The sequence below is a fragment of the Protopterus annectens genome, chromosome 4.part1 (assembly GCF_019279795.1).
Source record: "Protopterus annectens isolate FY-2018-M chromosome 4.part1, PAN1.0, whole genome shotgun sequence".
NCBI lineage: Eukaryota > Metazoa > Chordata > Ceratodontiformes > Protopteridae > Protopterus > Protopterus annectens.
The window spans coordinates 787976377-788003107 of NC_056734.1; the positions used below are offsets into that span (position 1 = coordinate 787976377).

The following is a 26731-nucleotide window of genomic DNA, read 5'->3' on the forward strand; positions in this document are numbered from 1 at the left end:
TCAATTTTAGGACAGCAGACAACATCTTTTCCAACACTAGCCTGGTTCAGTATGCAGGTGGTTTAATACTGTTAGCAATACCATGAAATACAGTACTGTCCGAAGCACTGACCTTACTCCATTCTCTTGAAACATAGTTTACTAACTCTCGGCTAATAATAAATGCATACAAAATTAAAATGATTCTTAACACTGAAGATGCAAAAACCAAATGGCTGCAGGTACACTGAGGTGCCCAAAACACACAACAATAGCAAAAGTAAATTAAGGCACCAAAGTTACACACTGGAAATCAGTCAATGTACTTTATTGCAGAAGACAAACGGTAAGCGCTTTCACAACTTAATGTTGCTTCATCAGACCACATCACTACAACTGATGCTTGGTTAAATACTAGGACAATTAGTATGACATCACAATTTAAAGAGATATTACTCCACTAACATAAGAACATATATCGAGATCCATAAGAAAAATGCATAAAATATATAGAAAGGTGTGTATTTACACACAATAATATTTAAAAAGGGGGAATGTCATCCCTGATGATGGTTATTAATATATATATATATATATATATATATATATATATATATATATATATACACATATACACACACATTTTTGTGAACATATAACCATAACAGTACAATAAAAAATATATTAAAAAAATCCTATTTAGTGTTTAAGGCGCCTTGCCTTAAAGTAAGGAACTAATGAGGTGCAGCCATTCAAACCAGAATATTTATCTGCTTGTAATTTAGTGATCCATTGTTGTTCTACTTCTTCAGTGTGGTTTTCTACATCACCACCTCTGCTTGTCCTTACTATTTGTTGTTAAGATTAAAAATTTAAAACAATGACTACTGTCTGTATTCAGGACATGATTAGCTAGAGCATTTGATTGCTTCTGGTTCCGTATGTCCCTTATATGTTCTAACATTCTTTCTTTAAAACTCCTATTTGTTTTGCCTACATAATAGGCATGGCATGCTTGGCAAAAACAAAAATAAACAACATCGACACTTTTACAATCATAGTAATTCTTCGTATAAAGTTTAAAACATTTCACAGGATGAATGTACTCATTCTTAGTGTAGACATGCTGACAAGCAGCACAATTCCTGCACGGGAAGGTGCCCTGTCTGTTTGAGAGATTTTTTCTAAAAGACTGATGTTCTCTATTACAGAGCTGCTGCTTTAAAGACACATTATTTCTAAAACTGAAGTTTGGGGTGTCACCAACTGTGGAAACCAGACCTGGTATTTCATGTAATAAGTGCCAATTCTTTCTAATAATTTCCGTATACTTATTGATGTCACTTGCAAATCTAAACACTATTCTAAACTTATTTCTATCAATACTTGTATCATAAGGTATACTTGTATCAGCACTATAAGAGCTCATGTATGGTTTACATCTTGTAGATCTCAATTTCCATGCATCTGCTATCACTCTAGTGATTTCTGAGCTAGAATAGCCTCTTGTTTGAAATTCATCTTGTAACTTATTTAAAGCAACTACTGCCTCTTCATCATTATTATGTAGGCATAAGGTCCTATAGACTTGTCCTTTGAGGACATTTCTAGGTATGTGTCTCGGGTGCATGCTTGACCTGTGAAGACAGGCATTAGTTCTTGTGGGTTTGTGATAAATACTGGTTCTTATCTGCTTTAAATCAGTAAGGGTGACACTCACATCCAAGAAATCAACACATGTATCAGAAAAAGTAAAAGTAAACTTCAAAAAGTCTGTAGTACAATGCAGGTAATCAATGAAATTACTGATATTTTCACCATGCCCTTTCCACAAGACAAAAACATCATCCACGAAATGGACATACCAGAGAATGTAGCCAAAAAATGGGTTAACATCTGACAAAACATATTGTTCTTCCCATCGTACTATAATAATGATGAAGAGGCAGTAGTTGCTTTAAATAAGTTACAAGACGAATTTCAAACAAGAGGCTATTCTAGCTCAGAAATCACTAGAGTGATAGCAGATGCATGGAAATTGAGATCTACAAGATGTAAACCATACATGAGCTCTTATAGTGCTGATACAAGTATACCTTATGATACAAGTATTGATAGAAATAAGTTTAGAATAGTGTTTAGATTTGCAAGTGACATCAATAAGTATACGGAAATTATTAAAAAGAATTGGCACTTATTACATGAAATACCAGGTCTGGTTTCCACAGTTGGTGACACCCCAAACTTCAGTTTTAGAAATAATGTGTCTTTAAAGCAGTAGCTCTGTAATAGAGAACATCAGTCTTTTAGAAAAAATCTCTCAAACAGACAGGGCACCTTTCTGTGCAGGAATTGTGCTGCTTGTCAGCATGTCTACACTAAAAATGAGTACATTCATCCTGTGAAATGTTTTAAACTTTATACGAAGAATTACTATGATTGTAAAAGTGTCGATGTTTATTTTTGTTTTTGCCAAGCATGCCATGCCTATTATGTAGGCAAAACAAATAGGAGATTTAAAGAAAGAATGTTAGAACATACAAGGGACATACTGAACCAGAAGCAATCAAATGCTCTAGCTAATCATGTCCTGAATACAGACAGTAGTCATTGTTTTAAATTTTTAATCTTACAACAAATAGTAAGGACAAACAGAGGTGGTGATGTAGAAAACCACACTGAAGAATTAGAACAACAATGGATCACTAAATTACAAGCAGATATATATCCTGGTTTGAATGGCTGCACCTCATTAGTTCCTTACCTTAAGGCAAGGTGGCTTAAACACTAAATAGGATTTTTTTTATATATTTTTTATTGTACTATTATGGTTATATGTGCACAAAAATGTGTGTGTGTATATATATATATATATATATATATATATATATATATATATATATATATATATATATATTAATAACCATCAGGGATGACATTCCCCCTTTTTTAAATATTATTGTGTGTAAATACACAACTTTCTATATATTTTATGCATTTTTCTTATGGATATCGATATATGTTCTTATGTTATTGGAGTAATATCTCTTTAAATTGTGATGTCATACTAATTGTCCTAGTATTTAACCAAGCATCAGTTGTAGTGATGTGGTCTGATGAAGCAACATTAAGTTGTGAAAGCGCTTACCGTTTGTCTTCTGCAATAAAGTACAGTGACTGATTTCCAGTGTGCAACTTTGGTGCCTTAATTTACTTTTGCTATGACTCTTAACACACCTGACATAATTTCACAAGACAAAGAGACATTTAACATCACATCACAAAACAACATTGAAAATGAACAATTCTCAAAAGCAAAATAATATCCTAAACTATTTGACAGCTGTTCTGTTTGCACTATTTTTATTACTATCTTAATGTTTTCCACCAATTCTTCTTGTTACTGCCACACTAAGTGCTTATATAAATATTTATAGATCTATTACCTCCTTATCACAGATTGTAGTATTTCTGTATTTCAGTTTTCCCTTGTTTGAAATGTGTACATTGTAATGCCTCTTACTCGTGGTTATGTGCAGCTCTTCTCCCCAGCCTCTAATGAAAAGAGGGAAATAACCTAGTCAAACTGTCTGGGTTACTAAATGCAATAAACAAATACATAAAAACAATTAATTCTGAAAATTATCGAGATGTTGTAATACTTTCCAGAGATGGAGGTTCAATTTGTGTTTTGATTTTTTCTTTCATTTTATAGTTTGCCTTATTTCTTATACATTTGTGTTTGTGTGGTTTTCTGCATATGTGAATACTTTGTATGTACAGTATGATGATCCTCATTTTCACCTTCTTTATTAATTTAAATATGTCTGATTTAGGGTTTAATGTGAGTGGTGATGTAGACAGAGTATACACAAACTCTTGATATACATGCAGAGTATGTTTGTTTGTGTCTTTCGGCTTTTCCCGGTTAGGGGTCGCCACAGCGGAACTCCGGTCCGCTAATGATTGGTAGTGGATTTTTACATACTGGGTTACCAGCCCTGGTGCACAACCTTCAATGAAGGCATGCCCCATTCACGTATGCATCCACACAGAAAACGCTCTAGCTGAGAATCAAATGGGACAACGTCTTGCTAAGAGACGTCAACGCTACCGCAGCAACATTTTCTATATGGTATAGCAGAGAAAGGATACAGAGTGAAAACCACCCATTTGTTTAGTTACTAGATTTGGTATCCCTGCCTTCTTCTTGTGCCATATTGTTTACATCACGTTTTCATGTCCTGTTATTCACTTTGTGTATGTTGACTGCTTCTGTAGTGGCTGAATATGAACAACTGGAGTTCACTTTTCCAGTTAAGAAAGAGACAAAAATAAGTAAATAAATGCTTTAGAAGTATAAGGGCAGATTTCTACTTTTCTGAAGATATATTGGTATTAAACAGTCTTCCTATAACTACAAGGGTCAATTGAAATGGTACACTGACATTACCACTTCAGCACTAAAGTGATGAGGGTCACATCATTAGAATACTGCACACTCTATATAATAAATGAATCTGGTAGGAGAAATGCATTCTTTGAATTTGTAAATTGCATGCAGTTTGAATGGCATGGATTTTAATAGTTATAGCTATATGATCTGCATTTTATGATAAACATGTTTTCTCTATGGTATTGAATAAGGAACTTTTTCAGTCAGCTTTGTATCTTTTCATATTTTTTTATGAGTTACCTGAAACCGGTAGTATAAAAAGTTCCTTTCACAAAAAAAAAAAAAAGAAAAAAGTCACTTAAGTACAACATTGGGACAGACTTTACAAACCAACCATCTTGCTAAGTTATTATTTCAGTAAATAGGGTGTGTTGATCCCACCCTCCATGACACAGGACCATGGTGCCTCCCTTTAGCCTTGACATTTTAGCTGGTGTTGTTGATGTTGTGGCAAATAATGACTGGTTTTAGTGGTACACTTTCCAGTACAGCATCACGAAGTATGTACCCTGTGTGAAAGGTATTATCTAATTCAGTTTTATATTGGCTCTACGTTGCATGAATATTATGATACCATAGCAGTAAAAGAGATTACACAGACATTAAGATTATTCTCCATCTACAAGAATTTCAGCTACGGTGTATGACTGTGCACAACAGGTAAGATTCAGAAGCGATTGTGTACAAACAATGTACAAACTTGGGACACGTGGAAAAAACAGTGTAAAGGTTATTTAATGAATGTACTGTACTGAAGAAGCATAACCTTCTACACAGTGCAGGCTTCTACTTCAAGTTATTCTTCAAATCAATAAGAACAGCTGGAACAAGTAACTGACAAGAAATTGGAGTACATATCTCATCTTTTGGGTGTATTAGGTTCATAGATTAGCAGTAGGCTAACTGCCCTTGTGGCTATTTTAAGCTTAGCAATAATGTAAAATAATAAAAACACAATATAAAAAGGTACACACACACACACACACACACACACACACACACACACACACACACACACACATATTGATATATACACAACTGCAAATTAAGATGTTTTATGATTAAATATTACACTTGCATTTCTAAAAAGGAGTTAAAAAAACAACTAAACATCTTTTGCACTGAATTAACAGGATCTTCCAAATCCCAACATGGCATGCTTTAAATAAATAAATAAAACATGTAAACATGTTGTGAAAAGCTAGCCAAATAATTATTTTTTTAGGAAAGTAAACCATAAGCATAAGATGAAGGCTATAGTTTCATTGAGAAAAAACACTATGATAGCAACAAAAAGAAAAGAAATGTCTCTGTAAAACACATTACATTTTACTTTTCCTGCAGCAAAATGGCTCTTGGGGTTGTACATGTGGTTTTGGGAAATGTAAGAATGTAAATTTGTTGTGAATGTTCTGGATATGGTAAATGCTTGTAAACTGTCTTATTTTCTTTTGTTGCCATAGGATGCTATTTTGTTGCTTCTTATGTTTTATTTCGGGAGGTTTACATAGTTATTAAAGCAGCAGGCTTCTACACCAATAGCAATACACACTATGCATGCCTGACATCAAACCAGGTAGTAGTATTTTTGTGATGGAAAAAATGCTGTAAAAGTTATTTTTAGCTCAGTGTAGCAATCTTATTGGAAGCTAATATGGTAAAACATGATTGTGACACCACCAAGAAAAGTTTTATATGATATTTTGTGTTACTAGAACTTATTTTTGATATTTGTGCTGTATTGTCAGAAATATTTTTAGATTCATATTATTAGTAAATGCAAACCATGTTTAAGAAATACAGACAACATTCTTAATTATGTAAAATATAATTATTTAATGCACTAATTTTAGGTTTCTCTGCAAGTTAAGGAATGTCCTAACTACAGACAGATCAGAATTAAGCAGAAGGAAAAGTATATCAGCACACTTCCAAAAAGGAACATGACTACTTTAACTCATAGTATTATAATATATTGCTTATTTCTCTTTATTTAAATATTTTCCATTAATCAGCTTTTAGGAGGCCTACCCTACTATTTTTTGATAAATTAATGTTTTCATTTTGTAGAAGTAATGCTGTTTCTCTAAACATAAGCTGTGATTAATTCTAAGTGTTCATTATCCAATTATTCTCCAGTCATATACTAACAATGTCAACTATAGAGAACTCACAGCTGTCATGTCATTTCAAAGCACTAGGTTAGAGCTGTTTTACATTTAAAGAACCAAAGCTGTAAATTAGCAAACCTGGTTGGCTGTGGCTGTTGCAGCAGCGAAAGGAACACTTGTGGCAGATGTTGTTGCTGCAGAAACAGTGACGGGCGTAGCACCGTGCATCATGGGAACTTTCGAAGGTAAAAATCATACAAGCAAACAAACAGAAGAGTGTAGCAGAATGGAAACCATGGCAACATGTGGAAGAACAGTTGGACATGGCAGTTATCACAAGAAGAAGCCATGTGCAGGGCACCATCATCATCATCACCATCATCAACGAGTGACATGCAATCACAGCGCAAAGCAGCAAAACATTCCAGGGAGGGGAAATGGAAAGAGAAAAAGGGTAAATGCATGTTATCATCAAAATCAATTTGCACACAAAATCAACAGATGAGATTCTAAGACTTGCAAACATGACAAATCATTATTTAAATAAAGATTTTTAATCTTAAAAGTATCCACTATAAATGATAGTACTGTAATGTATAGATGTAGAAATCATTTATAATTACACAGTTGCTATAACTACTATAAAAATAATTTCAAAAGCACTAGAACTCACAGTACCAATAAAATCCCCTACAACACATGTCTTATAAATTGACAATAGAAAAGGAAGTCAAAAACATAAGTGATTTAAGATTAGCTTTCTCGGTAACACAACTGACTTAAGATTATAAATTTGCTAATACTCATTTAATACATGTTAGTTTAGGGAAAACTAAGATAGAACAATCAGCTATATTTTAGGTTAAGCAGTGGATTCTAGAGGTCTGTGAGTATCCAGAGAATATTAAGGTAATCAAGAAACAAAGCTGGCACCTACCAACACTTGTAGCGGGTGTCATGCACAATATTGAGCCTGCCCATCATGCATTGCAACAGGAAGGTGGATTTGAAAAGGGAAAAGAATTAAAACAACCCATCACACGTGTAATTAGAAAAAAAAATCATTTGTACAAAGAAGAAATAATTGTTATTATGGGAACAGTGGCTTAAACATTATTAGCACCATCAAATCATACAATAGCACAGTGACAAGAAACAGTGATATAGGTGAGAAAATGAAGGTGATACACTGTTGTGCTGGTTGCCTTATTTAGTTTATTACTGTGTGGGAATAAGTAACATTTTTGTGCTGTAACTGGTAAAATTATAATATATAAGCTCTATAAATTGTAATATGTCAAACAAATGGAATAAATTTAAACTCATACAGACAACATTTTCATTGTAAACTTTAACATACAGAATATCAGTGCAAATGGATTGGAAGTCAAAAACAGTGAAAAGTAGTTAAGGACTAACACTGACTGGTTAGTACAACATTACTAGTTTCTGTCACTACAAACTTAACTTAAGCTACATTGTGCGCACTGTTCATTAAACTTCAGTTCAAAACTTTCTGTACATAATAAGGGAATTCAGATGAGCAAACAGATCAGGAAAGAAAGAAGAAAATTAGTCTGGCATGGAACACATGACTGAAAATGAGTATCTGCATTGTGCAAGTTTCAGAGGTACTTGAATATAAATATGACATGCATTAAGGTGAAGCTACAAGAATGTCAGCATCACGAGTGTTGTCAATTAGCTGTATATTGTTTAGAAAGCAGACAATGCTGTTGCAAAATACTGTAGACGTGCACTGTATTGAAATGATATTCAACAAGGAAAAGCTACTCTAGTGCTCTTGATATTTTATTCTAATTCCAGCTCATTATATTTAACAGGTGTTAGTCAGCTGAGCTTGCAGATGTAATCCCTAAACAAAAAGACATAACGGTGTGTATTTTTGTGTATGAGTGCATTAAACATTAGGTGATGCATAATAGGTCATATCTTGCACACAGTATATACACATCTGGAACTCCTTACAAGCTCTGGTCATTATATCAGCTGCACCAGATGTACAATGCTTCTTAACTAGTTTACGGACAAATACATAATGTTTAATTCCATATTGTGAAAGATAACAGCAGTCATTTATAAGTATCACTTGTATCTGCATTCTGTAGCTAGGCATGTTTTTGTATTAGAGCACCACTGGTGTTTCCTAAAATGATAGCCCTAACACTGCATGTTAGCAGCCATCCAAATAGTTTAAGCTAATAACCATATTCTGATAACTCATAATACAGAGTTAAATGTGCTGTCTGTCTGTATACTGAGAGAACTGTATTGGATTTACACAATTCTCAAACCACATTCTGATGAGTGTGAAACACTTAGTAACCAATTTTTTTTAACCACAGGGATTGGATGAAGCAGAAGAAATGCAGCCTTATATGAAGGCCTTCTTAGTCACTACAATATGTTCATTGTCATAAACAGAAGTTGAAAGCCCACCCTCTACTCACACAAACACAAACACACACTTAAACAGTCTTTTATGATTATAAAAATACATATTGGTTGATGCTCTCTGAAGATCTGTGACCCACATTGCACAGAGTAACAATTTTTTTGACCATCATTTGGTAATTTTCTCTAGTTAGATTTTTTTTTTGTTTGTTTTAAAGGACATGTGCACCACTGTATGGTATTAAAATGTTAACTAGAATGTGATCTGGCCTATCTCTTTCTGTCATTGACTCTTTGTATGCATGTGTGTGTATATACACAGAAATCTGTTACGTATCCACCATAAGATAACCATTTTTGCAGTGAAAAATAATGTACATTTGGAAAATGCATACTAAGAAATGGAAAACCAGGTACAATCATTTACCTTTCAACTGACGTCTTTGAACTTCATAAATATTTATTTACATCACTTATTTTTAATCATCTTTTGGTGATAAGCTTGCATTCTTTTTCTCAGAAACACAACAGCTTAGTTTTTCAGCACTGCAAAAGTGAAGAATTTAAACTGCTTTTAAAAAATCTTAAACTAATAGTCTGCTCCATTGATCAGGTTACGTCAGTTTAAATATTAAAAAAAAATCACAGCTTTCCAAAACAACAACATTCTGTGTAGCTGTTCCAGTATACATGAACAGCATGCGGGTCTAATTCATAGGATCAAAATTTCAGAACATCGAACCTCTGATCATCAAAGACCAGATGCCACACAGCCCCTGTTAGTTAAATATACCAACTCCAAGATCGTACCACAGTGAAGAGAACAGTAAAGCTCCCTTTCTGCACTGTATGGTGAGCTCCATTGACAAGGTTTGATATTTCATAGCTTCGATCCTCTGGTCTTCAATGATCAGAGGTTCGATGTTCTGAAATTTTGATCATTTGACGGGGATCCACAGCATGCACAGTACGTCAGTTGAGTGCCCCAGACTACCAGAAGCTGGTGTTGAGCACTAAAGGCTTTTAATACAATGACATTTATTAGAAAACTGTAACATTTTTTTAAATAATATATAATAGCAGTGATGAACTCTTTGTGATCAAATGATGCCAGCTATGGGAAAAGCCTGCATTGCCCACAGACATTTATGGATTATTGCTTTAAATAATGATTGAAAATAAAACAGCTGTTTCATTCTGAATCAATATTGATTAACTGTTTTTAGATAATTTTTGTTTGTTTTAACCCTTCAGTTTTGAAGTTTACACTGTGAAATCTTGAATATGTATCATGAATATTTTTTGTACTTATTTATTTAATAAATTTTTATTTATTTCTATGCATGCTGTGTATCCATTTTGAAGTGGTATTTTATATGAAGGTAACTACATGGGAATAAATCAGAGCCACTTTTTTTTTCTTTTTTCATATAGGCAGTATGACGTCTTTCAGTGAAAAAAAATTAAAACTGACCAGAGGGAGACGATGCTAATGTAAACAAACCCCCATGGAATAACTGGAGGACCAGTATTTAAAACTTACAATGCAATTCCTTTGTGAGAGGACCTTATTAGGCATTATATCTGTTTAAAATATCAATATTTGGAGAATATCTTAATTTCAAGTACATGTGAGGCAAAACTACAGCAGCAAATACTTGGGTTCACAGCTGTTCTACTGTTATACATCTCTGTGGAGCTAAGTATAAGATTCTGGAATGAAAACACATATTTTGGAATGTTGAGAAATATAGTCATGTATTTGGAAGTTATAAAATTCAGACTAAATGATTTGCCACTGCTTTCTAATCTTACTTTTGCATCAATTAATGTGGTGCTAGAACTGTTGAATAGCACCTCTACCAATTGGGGGCATTTTCTTGTTGCAAGTCAACATGCAAATAATCTGTTTACTCTGCATAGATGTTTTGTAAACCCAGATATGAGGCATAATTAAGGTCTTCTCTTTTTACTTCTAAGTTTTGGTAGTAGTAGACATAGTTTCATAGAACAAAGGTCACTGAAACCTGCAGTAATCTTTATGTCATATCATATTGGGTGGCGCAGTGATGCAGCAGTTAACGTTGTTGCCTCACACTAAGAGGTTCTCTGGTTTGATTCTCGGCTGGGGTGCCTTCTGTGTTTGCATGTTCTCCCTGCATTTTCGTGGATTTTCTCCATGTACTCCAGTTTCCACCCACATTCTAAAGACATGCATCTGGAGCATCTCTCCCCGGGCCTCCACTGAAAACAGGCTCTGTGGAACCTAGTCGGACTTTCCTGGTGAACAAATGTTAAAATAAATAAAAATAAAAAAATAAAAATATCAGTACTAAACTTATTATCATATCATACATAACTTCTTGCTAAGGTGCATTACAATTCTGCAGCATATTAAGTCTAGCATTGCACATGTATCACTTAATTTAATACACCATTCCTTTGATAAATTGTACAGAATGGGTAAACAAATGCTGACCTTTGGTTATCTGGAACTAAACTTTCAACAGCCTTTAAATATATTTAACAAAAAGGGACATTTTATTTTCTATAAACTGTCTGTTCCAGCAGAAAGCATAATTTTTTTTTAAAAGCTAGGTCTTAAGACCTACTGCATTCTTAAAGTAACATGATTTGTTTATGCATTATGTGTCATTCTTGATTCACTTATTACTCTCCCCCCATTCTCACAATGTAAATTTCTGGCAAAATATTGAAACTGAAAATATTTTCTTGATGAGTGAGACATTAACAGATTCAGTGTGTAATGTGTCGGCAAATGATAACTGCTAACACTATTAAATGTTACCGGATCTATGTCATAAAGTTTCTTACTGTTTATAGTCATGGAAATAAGACAGCCATTCTAAAGTCTTATGTAAATGAAGCAGGAAGATGCAAAATTGCACTGCTTTCCTGCCTCTCTAATGTGCTGCTGTTCTGCATATTTCTTGTGTCAAGAAGTTTTTAAAAAGTCCATAAACTAGATCCCCTTCCTCAGGATAAAAGTGTCACATAAGTTTTGTGTCATCACAGCTCATCTGAGTACATACATGAATTTTCAGTAATCTCACTAGAAACCATCCAGTGGTTACCATCCTGATGTGCTAGTAATTATTAATTTGCTGAAAAAGTTTTTCAGTTTCCTGACAGCCTGAAATGTCACAATGTACCCTTCCATTAAGACACATATCTGGTCTGCCTTTTTTTTTTTTTTTGAATCAGGTAAACTGGCCATGGATTCCTTGGCACTTGTCTTAGTTAATCAGAAAGATTAAAAGCAGGCTTCCTCTCCCACAGTGTTTCTTTCACATTCTGAGAAACTGTTGTTACTCTGGAGACTTAATCCGATGCATACTTATGTAGTATGTCTCCTTGCACTTTTGGTTCTTCACCATTAATCATATTCACCCTGTCGGTTACTAGTACTCCAGATGTTAAATAGAGGAGTATGATTCTTTGCCATTAATCATATTCACCCTGTCGGTTACTACTATTCCAGATGCTAAACAGAGGAGCATGATTCTTCACCATTAATCATATTCACCCTGTTGGTTACTAGTATTCCAGATGTTAAACAGAGTAGTATGATTCTACAACATTATTCATATTCACCCTGTTGGTTACTACTATTCCAGATGCTAAACAGAGGAACATGATTCTTCACCATTAATCATATTCACCCTGTCGATTACTAGTATTCCAGATTCTAAACAGAGGAGTATGATTCTTCAACATTAATCATATAGAACCTGTTGGTTACTGTATTCCAGATGCTAAGCAGGGGAGCATGATTCTTCACTGTTAATCATATTCATCCTGTTGGTTGCTAGTATTCTAGATGTTAAACAGAGGAGCATGATTCTTCACTGTTAAATCATATTCACCCTGTTGGTTACTAGTATTACAGATGCTAAACAGAGGAGCATGATTCTTCACCATTAATCATACTCACCCTGTTGGTTACTAATATTCCAGATGTTAAACAGAGGAGTATGATTCTTCAACATTAATCATATTCAACCTGTTGGTTGCTAGTATTCTAGATGTTAAACAGAGGAGCATGATTCTTCACTGTTAAATCATATTCACCCTGTTGGTTACTAGTATTACAGATGTTAAACAGAGGAGTATGACTCTTCAACATTAATCATATTCAACCTGTTGGTTACTAGTATTCCAGATGTTAAACAGAGGAGTATGATTCTTCAACATTAATCATATTCAACCTGTTGGTTACTAGTATTCCAGATGTTAAACAGAGGAGTATGATTCTTCAACATTAATCATATTCAACCTGTTGGTTACTAGTATTCCAGATGCTAAACACAGGTGTATGATTGCATTTTTGGCCATAGTTAAGCTGCTGTTTGTTCAATAACTGAATTCAACAAATTTACCTTGAGAACAAAGGTCAAAAGGTGAGTCTACTGAATTAATTTTTAGAATGAACAAATGATTGTAACACATGAGGAGTTTTAGATGTCCTGACATAGTAACCAGACTAAAAAAGTAGTGTTAATGTCTAATCAGTTGGATTAGAGGGAATATAAAAAATAATCAGGGACAAAAGGACATTTTAAAAATACTGGTATCACTGCCTTAGAAATACAATCGAAACGGAGGACTTAACTATTTTCTGAACTAAAAGACGTTTTTATGTCTGTTTTTATTTGTAGATTATAACCTTCCATTTTATATATATATATATATATATATATATATATATATATATAAATTATGAAAAGGACAGTGAAGTTTTTATAGCGTCTGAAAGGTGTCTCTTAAAATAAGGGACAGGTGACAGGTACAGTGGCAGTTACCTACTTGCATTATAGTTCAATGGTGACAGCTGTATGTATTGCATTGATATGTTCACTGCATTATAACACAGAGGGTCATATGATAGACCCTTACCATAAGAACCTTATTAAGACAGTCCCTTATTTTTGACCTTCACTGTAACATGGTTATTTCTGAATCACTTTTATAGGATAATCAGCGCACTCTTTGTAATACTGACCTCATGACTGAAGCTGATGTGGGTATAAATCCAGAATGTTCTTGTAAATTCTGTTAAAATGGCTTGTCTTTTTAGCTTCCATTCTAGGTTCTCTGACAGTATGATTGATGTGACTGGTTGTTTTGCTTGCCAAGGTTACAATGCTCTTTGATTTATATACTTATTTACACTTAGTAAAAGGGGGTGCCCAGATGCAAAATACTAGTTTCAGTGGAGTCCTTGGGAGACCCCCCTAAACATGCAAAACAAAATAAAACACGAAAAGTAAACCCTCTACTACTATATAGTTGTAGGAACAGGAAAACAATTAGATACATGAACTTGTACATCTTTTTAAATGTATTTTAAGCTAGATCAGCACACATGATAATTTAGAGTTGCTTAAGTATCGGGGTGCTTGAACCTAGTTCATCGTACATACTCACTCAAAACTGTTCAAGTTTCAATGGATCTTATTCAAATTTTTTTTTCTTTTGTTTCTTTCTTTTTTTGTTTGCTTAATGAGAAGGACAGAAATAAACAAAGATATACTTTTTTCAGATAAGCAATAATGCAAAGAGAATACCTGAAGCGAACAGTATATTTATATGATGCTATAGTTACACATCAAACTGTTAGTGAGGTGAGTGGTTAGGATGATTTTTAATACATATCTAACATTCTTATTTCAGATGCAAGTTTGTTCCTGCTGTTGCAGGTTCAGAAACTTGGTTTCGTCTGCTTGACATTGTGCCATTTTTGACTTTCACTTATTTACTCTTTTATTTTACTTACACTTATTTCTATGTTAGCATGTGTTTGTCTTCTCATCTTGTGATGGATGAAAAATTAAATGATACCACATCTGCCTGAATTAGTGGTAGCCCAGGTGGATGTAAAAAATCTCATGGCACATTTTGAATAGCATAGGGGAAGTTTTCCTCTACCCTGGATTAAAGTCCCCTCATCATTATACATATCATCTTGACTTTACTTCCTGTTTATTTGCAGACATGTGTTTTTATGTTTATCTGTATTAATTTGATTCAGCACAGGCATTGCTTTTGCTACCATCAATTCCCTCTACCTGCCTCATGAATTCTAAGCTAAAAGGCAGGAACTGGCCCACTTTTGTGTTTTCAAGGTCCCTGTTTGTTTTATCACCTTGAAGAAATTCAGAGTTGTCCCAAAAACCTCTACTTCTCAACCTCTTGGAGCAAGAAATCTGGACAAAGCCATACATAAAAGTGAGACAGAGGCCTAAAAATAGGGGCAATTTTTAAATATTGCTCTTACAAACTTAGAAAGTTGATAGAAAAAAACAGGTTTTAAATTAGCATGCATTTTCTGAATGGTATGAAGACAGAAATGTCTGTCATTATTTTTTAACTTTAGTCTAATGATTTACCACTGATTTGCCAGAAATCCAAAATGTTTTAAAACTGGACCAAAAACATAAGGCAAAAATCTGGAAATTCTGTGAAAATCTGTACAGTTGAGAGGTATGGGGAGATTTATTAATGAAACAATGTCTAATTTCAAATTGTGTCCTGATATCCCGCAGCATCACTTGGGGTGTGGGAGAATGGGATGCATATTGAAGCATAAAATGAAATCCAAGTACAGTGGCTACTTGGGGTACCTTGTTACTGTACACAATGACTTATGCACAGATTGCCTTATTAAGTAATGGCTTGCTGGAGTACATGGTATGATATACCTACTCATGCCTATATGATGCTGCCTGAAGGGGCAACTTGTGTCAGCATGAGCAAAATGTAATACAACACCCACTCTTTTTTTAAAAAAAAATGTTGACTTTTTAAACCTTCAGTGTATCTATTTTTTGCATTGAGAATGATTGTTAGAATAACACAATACTCATCTGAGCACATCACTTAAAAATAAATGGGTATCTGCTCAGCCAGCTTATGTTTTACATCTTTTTTCTAAATGTATATAAAATACAGTTGTCTTTTTATTACTTTTTCATGTTTACAAACATGTTGTAGGATATGTAATAGTGGTGTGTTTAAACTGTGTGGGACAGACAAAAGGATTCTGCAATTTCTCTCTTCAGCCAACTTCTTGGTCCTTCTTCCAGATAAATTAATAGTGTCAATGCACATTGATAAAAATCACTTTTTCAGTCAGAAAGCAAAAATAAGGAGCATTTGTCAGCTATGTTGCACATCTGATTTTATATTTTAAACAGTTCTGTTAATCTAAATAAACTCTTGTCTACATGGATAATTCAACTTATGAATTTCTGCAGCAAACTGTTAGGTTGAACAAATTTCCTTTTCCTTTTAAAGCTATTAGGTGGAGCTCACCACATGTTTTGTCCAGCACAATTTTTCCAAATATTCTCAACAAGTTTATTGAGTTTTTACATCGTTCACTGTCTGTTGTCAGTAAGGCATAAATAAATGCAACAGTCAACAATCGATGAGTAATATACTTTCAGTTTCAGTGTGTGCAGTGCTAATGCAGGAGATACTTTTAATTTCTACCAATAATATTGAAAACATGCATAAAAGCTGTGCTAGTCCTATCAATAACTATCTGAAAATACTATAATTTACAAAGAAATATCTTTTAACTGGGCATACATTAAAAATCCATCAGTTAAAAATAATACTTTTCATTACTTAATATGGAACCTTTTGTTAAATAGAACCATCACTGATAATGGCCATGCTGACAGATGAAACTAAAATTGGAGTGCTGCATTGCTTTTTTTACCAAAAAGTCAAGGTCATGAGCAGAGGGTGAGGTTGGAAATGTCATTTTTGCTACTAGATGCTTGTAGCAAGGTGTGGTGAAGATTCACTGTTAAACTATGCTTCATGAAATTGGTCTGCATGAGGATAAAACACAATGAAAAAATCACTGGTTAACTATAACACATTCTCAATAGAAGAGATTTCATTTTCTGAGACAATACGGTGGCCATAATAGTTTTAGTGAACAACAGTTTGTAAATTCAATGCTTTCTTTAGTTTAAAATAATGGCTCGTACACATTTTTAAACAAATAATGCTACAGTATTATGAGTGTCTCATGAAATACTCAAATTATTAAAGTACTCCTTGGTGTTGTACAGTTAACTTACAAACCCTTAAGAAATGCAAAAAGCTTTACTATAGTATTTATGTCATCAAGAAGACAGGATGTCTGCAGCTAGAAGTTCTTTCTATTGTCTGGAAACAGAAAGAATTACAGGTTTCAAATGTAAAAGTGTTTAACTGTTTTACGACTTCCAGTTCTAGGCAAACTTCTGAGAGATAAGTATTTTTCACAGAAAAAATGTTAAATTCTGTTGTTATCTGTTAGCCTGGGAACTGAAAGCAAGTGACAAATAGTGATGTCACCCAGTTGACTCAGCGGTAATGTGTTGTTATTAATTCAAGAAGTCTCTCTCAGAGAAAGTCTGTGCATTTTGTATTTGTCTTTGGACCTAGAAACATCCTCTCATCAGCACTCTGGCCTTGCTGATAGTAAGTAATAAATTACAGTAATCTCTTTTAGAGATAGATAGGAACATAGTAAGATTAGTTTAGATGTTTTCTTTCTTTATATGAGACTGTCCTGCAATGATGTTTTAAAAGATTTCCTGTGATTCTGAACTCTGTTTTCACTGTGTTGAGTTATTGAGCATTGTCTTCTGCTTTTATTATTTATTATTAAATATGTTTAAACCTTTTAATTGTGGCTGGTTTGTTTAAAGATAGCTCTGAGAGTACTTGCATATGTATTTGGTGACACTATACAGGCCACTCCTGAATAGCCTTCAAGTTTTGGCCACACTTACCATTTGGATAATAGTAACATTACACAGTAAGACTGGTCACCCTTTATAAGGGCCTTGTAGTAGCTGATAAACAGCTGGTTGGTGGCAGTGAAAACTACCTTTTAGTCTGGGCAGAAGTGGGCATAGCTAGTAAACCTTTGCCAGCCTTACTCAGGAGTGTCTGTGTGCTTGTATATTAATCAAATCTCAAAGTGTGTGTGTCAACTACCTGGGCAGGGACATGAAGCACTGGTTGGACAGAGAGGGTACTGGAGGTTTTGGCTTGACCACTCAGCTGAGATCTTAACCCTATAGCTGTGCTAGTGAGGAGTCTTATTGGGGATCTGGCAAAAGAGGAAGAAACCAGCCACGGACTGTGATCTCTACATGCTGTTAAGGGAGATTGTACTTCACTGTGTGAGTACTTCTGATCCTCCCAATGTGCACGTTCATCACTGGTGCTAGTGGTGAGGATTAAGGCACCTTGATTACTAGGCCAGTGCAGGGGCATCACAATGTTCATGACCTGATTTTGGCAGATTGGTGAATATTGACTAAAACAATTATTGAGACACTAAAGATATCCAGAGAACATGTTGGGTTTATAATCCATGAACAGCTGGGTATGCAGAAGCTAGCAGCCAAGTGGGTGCCCAAGTGTTTTAATTCTAGTGAGAAAAGGGACCAAGTGGACACTTCCAAGTTGAGTTTGCAGCATTGTCATCGTACTGGTGCAACTTTTTGGCATGACTAGTTACTGTTGATGAAATATGTTTACACCACTATGATCCTGAGAAAAAACAGCAGTCCATGCAATGGCAGCACTCAGTTTCACCAAGGTCAAAGAAGTTCAAGACCAAAAAGTCAACAGGAAAGGTCATGGTCACAATGTTTTGGGATCAGGAAGGTGTTGTAATGACTGACTAACTTTCAAAGGGCCAAACAGTTAACGCAGAATACTACTGTAACTTGATGTGCCAATTAAAGGAGGCATTGAATGAAAAAAGGAGAGGGAAACTGTGGAAAGGAGTTCTCTTTCTGCAAGACAATGCACGTGTTCATAAGGCTGGCTAAGCGATGGATGTTTTGATGAAACTGGGGTTTGAGTACACAAACCATTCACCCTACTCACCAGATCTTGCACCATCTATTTCCTGTTTCCAAACCTTAAAAAGAGTTTGGAAGGGCAGCAATTTTCGATTGATTTGGAGGTGACTGCAGCAGCAGAGCAGTAGTTCAGTGACCAGACTACAGACTGTTTTTTGACAAAGTTACAGAAACTTCAGACATGATGTACCAAGTGTGCTGAACTTCACGGAGAATATGTTGAATAACTTGCATGTTTCATGGCTGAACATCATTCCCTTCTTGGTTTGGCTTAGAAATTTTCAGCACCCCCTCGTAGTTCTTCTGAGAATAACATTTCTAAACTTTTTCAGAATAGCATTCAGTAAGGTGGCATTCAGTGACAAAAATAAAAATATGCAATAATTTTATTTTGTCACATTTACGAAGGGACATTAATACCGGCCAACTGGCTGTATTGTTAGCTTGTTTGATCTATTCCTGTTGGTAGTACTATCTTATCATTTGATCAGTGAATAGTGGGGTTATGGAAATTTCTCATTTTCACCATTGTTGTGCAATATAAAGAGTTGCTCTCTCTATCTCTCTGTCTCATATCAGTCCCTCTAATTTGGTTGAATGCATATATTTTTGACAGGTTTACTTCCTGCTAATTTGGTCAAGAGGAAAGTTGTCAACACTGATGCAATAATATTAGAGTTGGGAAATTTGCCTTATCCCCCAGTACTATGTGATTCTGGAGTTGGCATATATTTGTATATACATACGCACATATGTATATGTGTATATATATATATATATATATATATATATATATATATATATATATATATAAAATTAACGGGATGCAGAGTGGCTTGCCCCAGCAAAAATACTCTTTTTTACTCATTTTTGAATTGAGATTCTGCTAATGTAATTGAGCTTTGAAGTTTTGATTCTGCAATACTATGTTATACAGTTGTATAACTATATATATATATATATATATATATATATATATATATATATATATATATATAATACAATACTCCCCCTAGCAGCAGTTATTGATCCCATTACTGTTACACCACACTCCCACATGCAGCAGTTATAGACCCTGTAGATACCAGCTGTTTCCTTATCTTGCAGATATGTCACAGAGCATTATATAAAGCATTCAATATGTCATGCTTATGGAGCAAGGTTTCTTTACATGTTAAGGAAATGAAGGGATGTGTCATTGCAGACTCCCACTGGCTGAAACATCATTACATCAGGAACCAAAGCAACTGTGATGTAACAAGGATGTTGCATCACAAAGTATATGTCACATGAACATTGCTTTTCAGGGCTCCAATGTACAAGCATATTACAATCATTGCTAAGCAATAATGCAGACATAACATATAGGCATTCAATCATCCTTGTCCAGCTGATTAGAATATAAGCTTCGCAATCTTGGGTTTGCAATTGTTAGGCTGCAGTGGCATGTATATGACTGTGACTCCCCAAAATGTTATCTCCCCAATTCACACATTTGTGAATCATCTATATTGGTGTGGACCTTAATTTGCTTACCTACTGGTCTCTAGAATTCTTCAGACACAAAGTAATAAATTTGTACGGGAAGTTCAGCTTGTTTTGTAAATTGTACAGTATACTAATTTGTGGGTTGTACCAGGTAACACCCCAACACAGTTGCATACATTGATTATGAATTCTGTTCCCCATCTGTACCAGAAAAATGTGAAATCACTACACTCTGCCCCCCCCATCTGCCAACATGTTAGAAAGGTGTCTTCAGAATAACCGCTAACATATTCTGAGAGGAAACACTACTCTACTAACCATTTGGTATCATGTAATTTGACAAGTAAACATGATCCCCAATAAAGTACACCAAGCAGTAGGCTACTATTCATGTTAAAGCACCATCTTACTGTGATTTCAAAACATTTGTCAGCTCCCTTGTCCTTACAAAGTAATTAGCATTCTAGTCCAAATGCAGAACTGAAACACCTATCCAGCTGCACTACAGTTGCTGACATGTGGCTTCTGTTTGTTTAGCGGCATTTGCTTCCACTTTGCAGTGCAGTTTCCATTTATGGCTCTGATGCCTACTCTGTCCTTTACTAAACAGTTTATGCAGTGTTATACATGCGCTGTCCCTTTGCATATTGGCCTACGCAGGAATGGCCTGGATGACATGCAAGGGTGCAAGTTTTCTGCAATGTTTTTGTGTTGTTTTCTGTGTCGCTGGAAATTCAAAGGGGTTATTTATTCCCTGTATTTTTAGGCAGTGCAGGGCATGTTTATGAATCTTATCCTAACTGTAAAATTCCTTATGAGATCCAGTACTTAGCATTGCAAGAATAGTAGCTTCTAGTATAACATGTCCATCTGTAGCTTCTGCGTATATTATAAAATAATCATTTAGCTGCTCTTGTTTGCATTTCAAAGATATCATACTAAGAACAGATACGAAAGTAAAACCCCTATAGACAGACACAGTACAGCTTTAAGACATTGAAACTCTTAAAATTGGTGTTTCTTCCATTCTGTCTTTATTCTTTAGTTTGTTTATAAAACTTTTAGGCAAAGTTTACAGTTAAATAGCATTCAGAGTATTTGATTCAGAGATTACAATGCTGTTACTAAATTTAAACTAACATGTATATTGCAATAGGAATAGCTATGAAATATCACTATGAAACAAAGAAATTGCCTCTTACAATTAATTTTATTTATTAATAAATCATTTAGTTAAGATAGAATTTCACCAGTTTTTATTTAGTGCTAAGTCTGAAAATCTGACAGCTTTGCCGAGCCTCGCTGTGTATAATAACCCAGCAATGAGGATAAAATGATTGCTATCTGCAATCCAGAATGGCAGAACAATCAAAAACTCTATAGCTCAGACTGATGGCAGCAAATTAACCTCTGGGAGCCAATGTACTCATAACTGGCTAGATATGGTCTCTGCTCCTAACAAACCCAAGACACTGTTTTTCAGAGTTCATGGTATTCCTTGGTGATTTGACCCGTTACTGCTCCTTGTTTTTCTCAAGCAGACAAAGTAGTAAAGTACCTGATTTATTTTAAATTATGTCAGTATCTTCTTCCATTAGTTATCAGATGACTATTTTTTACTTACACACATAGAAGATTATTTTAGATATGTGAAAAAAAGAAGACAGGAAGATTGGGTTGATCTAATGCAGAATGAGAGAAGCAGCTGTGCTTAATACTCAGTTTATTTACTTGTTAAATGGATAGGTCGGGTGGCACTATGCCAGGGTAATCCTATGGGCTAGGCTTGTAAAGGTTCCAGGGCCATTAGCCTAGTACACACTTATGAACCTATGAACATATATGTGAATTGGTACTTGGCAGACCTGTATCAGCTACAATGCTGACCTCAAAGTGAAGGATATAAATATTTACAACTCGAATAATGAAATGGACAATATAGAGTATCAAACAGTGCATTCTTGGTTGGGGAAACACTGGAATAACCCCAGAAATACACACACATAAACAAGCACACACAGAAAACAATGTCAACCTCATTCTTTTGAGAAACAATTGCAGAACCCTTATTTTATGAGATACAGTCAGCCTGCTTTATATCTGTACCCCTGAATGTCAAACGCCTTATATGTTATTCACACAACATACTAATGGAAACATCTGATAATCAAACTTCTCCTATAATTATATGGATGAGAACCTCATTCATCTAAAGAATAAGCTGTTGTTGGGATGGGAGGGTGGCCTAATGGTTAAGGTATTTGCCTTACAAACAGAAAGTGCAGGGTTTGAGTCTCACAAAGGATAATTGACTAGGCTTAAAATGGCTCGCAAGAGCAGTTAACTTAGTACTAACCTATGAACCTTGTCTGTAAAAATCCTCTCTCTCAAACAGTCTTTTAGACAGCTTTACCTGCTGTTTTTAGTATGATTAGTGTTTCATACTATAGCAATAAGCAACAGACACAAACAAATCAGTGAAATATGGAAACATCTGAACAAATATATTTGCAAACCTTCCTTTTTCAGGGTGTCATAAGAGATTGCAAAAAGAAAGAAAGGAAGAAAGAAAGAGAATATGTGTTCCCACAAAACGCATTACTGAAGATATGCATCTCAATGAGCACTCATGAGTCGGTGTGATGAAACAGTTTATTTTTTTAATGGGAAATTTATGGATGATGCCTTGATAAAGGAAGGACTGCCAGTACTTTAGTATATCTCAAGAAATAGCAGTAATATTTGCATTTTGCCTATACTTTTTGAAAACTAAAATAGTAAATAAATGCAGTACCTTTATGCTTCAGTTATCTGGAAGGAAGATCCTGCAAGCTCTGGGGTTCATGGCATCTTGCACACCACTTATTCCATATGCCAGACTGCATATTAGGAAACTTCAGTGGTACCTAAAAAGCCACTGGCGTCAACACTCTCAAAACCTGGAAACTCTTACACCTATAATTCCTTGCCTCAGACAAGATTTTCTTTGGTGGGCAACAGCATGTTCCCACAACAAGGGAATGTCTTTCTCACCACCCCCTGCCCCCCAGACTCTCACCACAGATGCATCAGACTATGTTTGGGGTGCACACCTGGACTGCAGGTGCATACAGGGACAATGGAGCCTACAGCAAATCCCTCTGCACATCAACCAAAAAGAGATGATGGCTGTCCAGCATACCTTGATAGCTTTCAAACCCCTTCTCTCCCCAGGGGCTCTCCTGATCAAAACACCACTGTGATGTGGTATATCAACAAGCAGGGAGGGACTCACTCCTACCCTGTATGCAGGCTGGCCATGACCCTTTGGCACACAACCTCTTCCATGCAACTGCACCTGTTAGCACAATTCCTACCAGGCTCTCTCAACTCTCTGGCAGACCAATTAAGCAGAAATCTTCTGGACCCACACAAGTGGCAACTCAAAAGAAGAACCTTCACCATAATAAATCAGAAATGGGGCACCCCAAAGGTTGACCTCTTTACCTCCCACATCAACCATCAACTCAGCATATTCTGCACCAGGGAGCATCACTGCAGGACTTGGAAAATGGATGACCTGTCCTTCCCCTGGGTCAATCTATTGGTCTATGCCTTTCGTCCACTACCTCTCATCTTCAGGGTACTGTTCAAAATAAAGCAGGAAAAACCAACGATGATTCTTATAGCTTCATACTTGCCTCACCAGCACAAGTACCCCTTACTGCACAACCTGTCCCTACTGCCACCATGGCATCTTCCTCAGATTCCAAACCTCCTGACCCAGAGGGAAGGGGAATTCATGCATCCCCAATTACAGACACTCAATTTGGCAGCTTGGCTTATTCCCTAACCCCGGATCAATCTGTCAACCTCAGTAAAGAGGTTCTAGATGTTATCCATGAGGCCAGACAACCTAGCACTAGGAAGTCTTATGCTGACAAATGGAAAAAGTTCTGCACCTGGATCCAGGCTAAGGGAGCCAGTACAGCACAGCCCTCCCTACCTCTCATCCTGGATTACTTAGCAGACCTACTACACAGTGGCTTCTCTTTCTCCTCTATAAAAATTCATGCCTCTGCTATTTCTTCTCATTTTCCCACTCAGCAGCCCCTCTTCTCCCACCCATTGATCAACCAGTTCCTATGAGGGGCTAGCAACTTGAGGCCACCTGGAAAGGCACCAACCCCTGCTTGGGGCCTTAACTTTGTATTGGAAAAGATCACCCTTCCCCCTTTCAAACCAGCTTCTTCTGCAGAGCTAAAATTTCTCTCCTGGAAGACAGCATTCCTTCTGATCATCACTTCAGCCAGAAGAGTCTTCGAGCTGCATGTGCTCATGGCTGTGGAACCCTTCATCATCTTCCATGCTGACAGGATATCCCTCAGAACTAACTCATTCTTCATGCCCAAGGTGGTGTCCAGTGTGGCTCTCAACCAATCCATTAATTTGCCCACCTTTTTTCCTAATCCCCAGAACAAAGGGGAATGGATTCCACACTCTCTAGATGTACACAGACAGCTCAGATTCTATCTAGACAGGACTAAATCCTTCAGAAAGTATGATCAATTGCTGGTTAGCTTTGCTCCAGGTGCAGAAGGTAAAGCCATCTCCAAACAAACCATTTCCAAATGGATAGCACACTGCATCCATTTCTGCTACAAACAGCATGGAAAGCCTCCCTCAATGGGGTCAGGACTCACTGCACCACAGCAGCCTCCCTCTCTGCAGCTTTCCTTAGAAAAGTCCTCACCAGGGACATCCTGGAGGCTGCCACCTGGACATCTGTTCACACTTTTACCAGACATTATCACCTGCCTCTCTTCTCCAAATCCAAGGCAAGGTTTGCCTCTGCAGTCTTGCAGGGCATCCTAGCCAGCCCCTAGTTTCTTTGACTCCCTCTACCCATTTCCTCAACTTTGGGAATCAACCCAAATGTGATAACTGCAACAGTGAAATATGAAGAACATACAGTTGTGTACACTTACCATAAATGTAGATGTTCGAGTGTATTCACTGTTGCAGTCCTGGTTTCCATCCCTCCATCCCCCTTCTTCTCTTTCCTTGCAAAGAGACATATTGGTATTTACTTTCTACTGATGGGGTTTTTCCACCAGAACCTGGCTCCTACATGGGGGCTCCTGACAGGATAGGGCAAGAAAAATTGATGTAATGGCATCGGCTGCATTACTTTATATGACTGACGACCTGACATCAGTCCTGAAGTGACACCAACTGACGCAGAAACACTAAGCCTCAGGTATTCGGGCCGGCTGAGGCCTACCCTGGCAGGGATAACCCAAATGTGATGACTGCAACAGTGAATACACTCGAGCATCTACATTTATGGTAAGTGTACACAACTGTACTGTCTTTGTCAGCTTGAGTCTACAGCATTGTACCAAAATCACTGCTGTGTTAAGTTTGTTTCATGTGCTGAAACTTTTGCCTTTGAGGAAGAAAGTACAGTTGTGTACCCACCATAAATGTAAATGTTCGAGTGTATTTCACTGTTGCAGTCATTACTCTTGGGTTATCCTGCTGGCAGGCTACCCTCAGTCAGCCAGAATTCCAAAGTCTAGGTCTGGCATCGGTTGCTGTCACCTCTTCCCTGATGCCAGTATGCCAGGGGTATAAAAGATGCAGCTGACGCCATTTTCTTCAGTTTTTCTTGCCCCAGATGTCAGGTGCCCCAAAATGGTAGGCTGAAAAATATGCCAATAAGAAATGCATGCACAAAAATAACATTTCCTTCATCTACAAGCAAATACACCAAAAAGGTTGTATAGGATAGAGAAGTGCAGATAAGTCCCAGCAAAGAGAAGGGGGATAATGGGTGGGTAACCTGGACTGCAACAGTGAATACACTCGAACATCTACATTTATGGTAGGTACACAACTGTACTATGTTCATCGTGTTTCACTGATGCAGTCATTACTCTTGGGTTGAATCCCAAAGCTGAGTATGGATGGCTGGGCTAAACAGGATTAGGAGAGGCTATGAGGCCCTGTAGAACTGCAGTGGCGAAGCCTGCTCTGGACTTAGAGTAGAGAGGCAAGTGGTAGTGCTTTGTAAAGGTGTGCACTGAACTCCAAGTTGCAACCTCTAAGATATCTTTGGTTGGTACTCCTCTGAGAAAGGCTGCTGCTCTGGTGGAATGAGGCCTAATGCCCTTAGGCACTGATTTGCCATGTTGAAAATAGCAGAAACGAATGCAATGGCCTATCCATTTAGAAATAGTCTGTTTTGAGATAGCCTTTCCTTGTGATCCTGCAGCATATGACACTAAAAGTTGCTCAGCCTTTCTGAAAGCTTTAGTTCTGTCCAAGTAGAAGCGTAACTGCCTGTGTATGTCCAAAGAATGCAAAATTTTCTCACCCTTGTTCTGTGGATTTGGGTA

At 36.2% G+C, this 26731-nt stretch overlaps 1 protein-coding gene across 9 annotated transcripts in view; it reads right to left on the minus strand.

Moving 5' to 3' along the window:
- MBNL1 (muscleblind like splicing regulator 1) overlaps positions 1 to 26731 on the minus strand; it is an 874569-nt gene that overhangs the window by 96121 nt on the left and 751717 nt on the right. For 5 of the 9 annotated variants that reach the window (XM_044070529.1, XM_044070522.1, XM_044070520.1 and 2 more), the window contains 2 exons: positions 7484 to 7519; positions 6685 to 6782 (listed from right to left, as the gene is read on the minus strand). The exons of 1 other annotated variant lie outside the window; for it this stretch is intronic. In XM_044070529.1, the coding sequence (XP_043926464.1) occupies positions 6685 to 6782; positions 7484 to 7519 (134 nt within the window). The remainder of the gene's footprint in view (positions 1 to 6684; positions 6783 to 7483; positions 7520 to 26731) is intronic. 3 more of the 9 variants (XM_044070524.1, XM_044070526.1, XM_044070527.1) reach the window with 2 other exon arrangements.